Genomic DNA, 6,436 nt, shown 5'->3' on the forward strand with positions numbered 1-6,436 from the left:
TTAAGTGAGATAAACCAGACTTGGAAAGACAAATACTGCATGTTTTCTCTCAAATATGGGAATCAGAACTTAAAGAAACAAAAAGGACCTGAATGTAAAGGGAGACTATTTGAGGAGGAAACCAGCAGAAGGTGGGAGGGGAAAAGAGAGGGCTTGTGTGAGTGTGTGTGGGGGGATTTAGAAAATGATGGAAATACATAGTATACACATAGGAAAAGAACATAATGAAACCCATTTTTAAAGTAGGTAAGACTGATTTTTAAAGGGCAGGGGCTGAAAGGTAGGGGGATAAGGACTAATAGAGGGACCCTTCACTTTGTTCAATTAATATATGCTAACAAAATATTTTTTAAAAATAACAATATATACAATTATATGAGAAAGTAAAACAATTTACAGATAAAAGACTGAGAGGAAGACTAACACAATATGTTTTATTAACAGTGTTAAATACCAAAAGAAGAGAAGTAAATGAGATTAAAAAAATTTTGTTTGAACTCAGGGCTTCCAGCTTGCAAGGCATGTCTCCTCTACCACTCCAGCCACACCTCCAGACCTTTTGCTCTGTTTATTTTGCCCACACTAGCCAAACCACTATCCTATTTTAGGCCTCCATCAGTAGCTGGAATGATAGGCACATGATACCACACCCAGCTTTTTTTTTTATTGAGACAGAGTCTTGGGACTTCTTTTCTGAACTGGCCTGGAACAGCAATGCTCCCCATCTCAGCATCCCAAGTAGCTGGGATTAAAGCTGTCAGCCACCACACCTTGCTAATTTTAGAAATATATGATCAATCACACTATTTGTTAACTATATTTGTATTTGACATAAAATAACTCTGAGATATGACTAATAGATTTCCAGCTTTAAAAATTCTAACAAGAAGGAAAGATACTCCCAGAATAGAGTAATGGGATATATGGAAAAACTTATATTTTTAAAAAAGAATCATTTGCAAGGAAAAACCATTTTAAGAACAAAGAAAGTCTTATGAAAAGTATAGTGAATTACTTCAGTAGATTTAATCAATATTTAATACTTTTATATATAATTGGTCTAGTTTAGTCTTATAACAACCCCACATAAAAATTTAAAACTCATTTCATATCTTTGCTTTTCAGTGTTAAAAACTAACTGGGACGTCACAAGAAAACATTTTAATTATTTCTGTCTGAATTGATATGTTTATAGAGAAAAATAAGAGTACATACTATATAGAATTATATTTTGAAAATGGATGAATGGCTACTCTAATGTTTTACAAGTTCTTGAATTTTTGCAAATTTCATTTAATATAATGCCATAAAAACTAACCAAAGTTCAACAGGAACACCAATCATAGGCAAAGAAATTTAAATATAGATTCAGAAAGTTAATCTGATGAACAGAATAGTCTTGTATTTAATTTATTCTTCGTCACTAAAATCAAAGATATGAACAAGTTCAGTTTGAAATCCAGCTGGAGATTAATATATTATTTTACAATTCTATGAGTATTCAGAACTCTCAAATAAATGGACATTGGAACTATTCTCACTATAGTTAAGAGAATTATTTATCCCTTTCTGAATACAAATAGTTCCTTTGAAATTCAATGTGTAGGTAAGTTTCAAATAAATAAGTTCTTAGATATTTAATTAATTCATCAATATATTAAAATTATCTATTCAACAAATTGAGCAGCTACTATGATGAGGGATTGTCCTATGTTCTGTAAATCTAACAATAAATAACCACATACACTTGCAGACTATTTTCAAGGTGTTTAGAGCCTATTAAAGTCATGTAGTATATTCTGGTGTATAGGAGGGTTTCAATTTCTTAATTTCTCTTCCTTTTGGAAAATTGAAATACTAGTGAGATCGATTTGTAAGTAATTTGCAGTAATGGATTTAGCAATCCTCTCAGAAGAAAAATTACTAGAAAATTATTACTATATATACAAAGCTATCTGTTTTACCTTGACCCAGATTTTCAGTGTGTAGAACTCCAAAATGTAGCAACAATAATAATACTGTACTTATTATAGATCCTCTCTTACACTTAATGAAATATCCAGATAAAAAAGTTTTTTGAAGTTGCCTTGCCTTAAAATAAAATTGTAAATGGTTTATGATTGCTCAAGAGTAAAAATAACTTTGAATCAAGAGTAAGGCAATTGTTCCCCCTCTCCCTCCCCCTTCTTTCTTTCTTTCTTTCTCTCTCTCTCTGTCTCTTTCTTCCTTCCTTCCTTCCCTCCTTCCTTCCTTCCTCTCCTCCTTCTCCTCTTCCTTCTTCTTATTCCTCTTCTTTTGTTGTGGTACTGGGGTTTGAACTCAGGGCCTCACACTTGCATCACTCCACCAGCCCTTTTTTGTGTTGGGCATTTTTGAGGTAGAGACTTCTGAACTATTTGAACTGTGTTCCTCCTGATCTTTGCCTCCCCAGTAGCATGAGCCATTGGCGCTCAGTTTCCCATCTTTGAATTTAGTCCAGATTATCTTTTCTAGCTAAATCCTGTTCACTTTCTCAATAATGGATAAAAATTCACCTACAAACTAAATTGCTAATAGTATCTGTTCTTTGTCTTCAAAGTCTAATGGCCCCTTAGCACATAACCTTCCAACTTTAGTTTAAGATCATATGCCATCTTGGCTCAAAAGGACTCTTCACTATACTTTCAGAACGGAATGTTTCCCCAACTCCAACATTACTGAAGACTCAGACAGCTGAATAAAGATAAAGTCTTAACAGAATTCTTTGTCTTTTGACTTATCCTCATGGAAATTCAGCAAAGCATGAAAAGGGAAAAGCAGCTAGATTTGAGCATCTCTATAAGGTACTTACAGCAAAAGAAAATATTTTCTCTGATTATTAAGGATTCATGCATTTGATACTCAGTTACATAAAATGACTCCCTTTCCCCTTTTTCCCATTATTTTCTTTCTTCCCTTGCTGGGTATTGAACCCAGGGTCTTTTGTTTACTACCTTTAAGTCCTCTACCTCTGTGTTATACCCCCATTCCAGCACCATTTACATATGATACAATTACAATTACACTTCATGTATGATTGATGGCATGTCAATCTTAAATTCTTTTTCTCTCAAGAATTTTCAAATTCTTTGAGAACTTCACTCTCCCTCTCCTAGTCATGAGTATTCAATTCCTGCAAAGTTTAATCTCTGAATGAGAAAATAACGAGGAGGAGAAAATTCACTTTTTCTAATAAATTTCTCTAATTGGAGACAAAATATTTTGTTACTTAAAAACAATTTTTTCTATTATAAATAGCCAGTGATTTGATGCTTTCATTGCTCCCAAATTTTATTCTTAGTTATAGCTGCTTTGCATTTTCACAATGATATTGCTCTCCTTAGACCTTTGTGTTTATCCTTGTACATCTTTGAATCACACTGTTGGAGGTAGAACACTGATGTGGATGGACAGTTTTCATCCCAGCAAAACCACAGATAATCTTAAACTAGGTCAGATTACAGTCTAAAGGAGGGAACCAAGACAGGAAGCAAAGAAAATATTTCCTTCCTAGTCCCCACATACATGACAAGTAGGTGCAATAAAGTAAGACTGAATGGGCCACTACTTTTACTGTAAAATATTTAGATATCACACATCTGTAGACTTTCTTGAGATTTTTTTAAAAGGCCCATAAATCATTATATTTACTCCTCAAAATTTACAAACCATATTGTCATCACACCACAGGCCCTGCTAAATATCTCATGCAAAATGGAAAGAACATTCTGTTGTTTAAAATGATTTAGGTTTAATTTTTTCTCAGTCATCATGAATATGCTTTGAGTACCCATAAAGAGTAATCACCTAAGAGTAACTTGTTGTATTTACCCATATTTGTCGTCTATTTGTGACCAAGATGAATATACACAATATTTAAATATTGTGACAATTAAATGCATTATTGTACTTTCATTTGAGTAGTACACCCTTAAGCCCCTATAACTAAAAGAAAATGAATTCTACATATCCTCAAACATGATTAACTATGGCAAAGCTGTATAAGAAATATTACAAAGCACAAAATTACAAAACTAGTGATTTGCAACTCTATACCGCTTTGAAATATAGAATTTGAAGTGAGTTATTGAGTGAACCTAATTAAAATCTTAATAAAAGGAAAGGAAACATCAAGACTGCATACAGTAAGATATGAAGCAGATGAAAAAGGAAAATATGAATGGATTAACATACAATTGCATAGAAAGTAAAATCAAGATATAAGCAGTGCTATATCAGCTAAAAGTTTTGATTTATAAAGGAAACATGCAGAGGCAAACAACTTTGATTCTTCTGCTAAGGAAACTTGAGCTACTATTGCAGTAAGTCTCTAAGGGCCTTGAATGACTAAGAGGATAATCCGCCTCAGGGCGATGTACTCCCGGATCCCAGAGCCTTCTCTCAGACACATCTTATACTGGTAGCTATGGTACAGGGTTCCCTTGCCGCTGACGTCCACTAGGTGCCCTCCAGGGCTGCACACCCAGACAGCAAGGCCGCCCTGCTCGTCCTGCACAGCCACACCACCACAAACACCAGCACAGACAATAGGTAGAGCGCCAAGACCACCACCAGGTGCAAGGTGAGCGTGTGGCCCCGCACCTGCTCCCCCGCGGCATCTGGCAGCTGCAGGTAGGGCTGGGAGAAGCCATCAACCACAAAGGAGCCCAGGGGACTGTTCTCAGTGACTTGCGCCTCATGGAGTTCCTGAGCAAATTCGGGGGGCATTGTCATTCCTGTCCAAGACCATTACCTGAATCTCTGTGGTCCCTGATCTGGGTCCCATCTCAGGGCGGTGAGCATTAGTCTGAGTTGAGGCTGCTCCTCGCGGTCCAGTGCTTTGTCCAGCACTAGCTCTGGGAGCTTTTTGCCATCACTGCGTTTGCAGGTGAGGACATGGAAGAGAGAGTTGGAGCTGAGTGTGTAGCTCTGAAGACTGTTGCTGCCAGCATCTAAACCCTGCGCCATTTTCAAAGGAAATACCTTTTCAGATGCATTAGTTTCTAGTATTTTAAGAACCATTTATCTAGTAGGAAACTGTGGGGAGTGGTCATTTATATCTCTGACTCGCAATGCAGCCTGAAAAAACTGCAAGGGGTTTTCCGGTAACACCTGAAAAGGGAGCACACAGGGTTCTGTGGAGCCGCACAGCTCCTCCCGGTCCAGTTTTTCATTGAGCAGCAAATCCTGGGTCTGTGGATCAAGCTGCAAACGCTGTCTGCTCCTCTTGAAAACAACCTTGGCACTCCGAGAAGCCAGCTCTCCCACCCTTAGTCCCAAGTCCTTTGTCAAGTTGGCCACAAATGTGCCACTTTCTGTATCCTCCAGTGTGGAATACTGAACAAGTCCTGAACCCACCTCCCACAAAAGCATCCATATAATGAAGATAGCCACTTGCCTGTTCTTGTGCTGTTGTTTTGTTTGCGACATCTCTGTTGTTAGGTCTGATTCCAGAGGAAAAATCCTTTTCAGCTCCTAATCACCAGCTCACCACCGTCCTCCCTCAGAAATGTATTTGCTATCGATATTTTAAGTCGTTCTTACAACTTGTCTGGCGACTACAGCCTTCTGGAATACTTCTGTCTTAGCTGAAGCTGTAAATGTGTTCTGTGTTTTTACTTGGGTTCTGGTGAAATGGAGTCCACTGGATCTGCAGAGCTTTTATTCATTCTCTTAGACTGCAGCACCACTATGTGTTCAAATGAATAACTTCATGAGGAGTTTTCAGATCAATACCTTTTCCAGGACTTTTAAGTTGAGTCAGTTTTAAAAAATTTCTCGGGAGTTTTATTTTTGGTGTGTGCTTTTTGTTTTTAAGTCAATCTGGCTCCCGGGAGATCTTGAATAGAGCTGCCTGGTGGTGTTAAGGAGAGTCTACACTTCAGTCTTTCTCCTTGAGTGATTCTTATGCATACTAATATTTAAGAATCACTCTGTCCAGTAATGTAAGCTTCCTATAATACATTATAACTCTTTAGCTGTGCAATTTATCTCTGATGGGCAATGTAATTTTGTGAGCCCAAGAAGTACATTATTTAATTGTCCCCAAAAGACATTAACAAACTATGCAAAACATAGATGTTGGCAAGCAACATGAATGGTAAAATTAACAATAAATTCTGTAAATGACTTGATTCATAAATGGCATGAACCACAGACTTACTTTTTTATGTGGTTACACCTGTACAGTAAAGGGTACAATTAGATTATGTGGAGATAAGTCAAATATTTGTCATAAGCATTTTAGGATTTCACTTCACTTCTGTATGGATAGAATTGGTCATGGGTTTAAGAATCATGTGCATTTTATTCTAACCTTTTTTGGGTCAATTTCCCTTCTTAAATTAATTAATTAATTAATATAGGTTGTTGTAGGAAGACAATGTGATACAGAAAAAAGACATTCAAGAACCATCAT

At 36.7% G+C, this 6,436-nt stretch overlaps 1 protein-coding gene across 3 annotated transcripts in view; it reads right to left on the reverse strand.

Moving 5' to 3' along the window:
• Nucleotides 1-6,181, reverse strand: part of LOC109702590 (protocadherin beta-4-like) — a 37,589-nt gene extending 31,408 nt beyond the window's left edge. The window contains exon 1 of one of the 3 annotated variants that reach the window (XM_074076829.1): nucleotides 5,287-6,181. In XM_074076829.1, coding sequence (XP_073932930.1) covers nucleotides 5,287-5,448 — 162 coding nt within the window. In that variant the 5' untranslated portion in view covers nucleotides 5,449-6,181. Of the gene's footprint in view, nucleotides 1-5,085 lie in introns of all 3 variants that reach the window. The other 2 variants (XM_074076830.1, XM_074076828.1) reach the window with 2 other exon arrangements.
• Nucleotides 6,182-6,436: the final 255 nt, after the last annotated feature.

This window comes from Castor canadensis, chromosome 6 (assembly GCF_047511655.1).
Source record: "Castor canadensis chromosome 6, mCasCan1.hap1v2, whole genome shotgun sequence".
Lineage (NCBI taxonomy): Eukaryota > Metazoa > Chordata > Mammalia > Rodentia > Castoridae > Castor > Castor canadensis.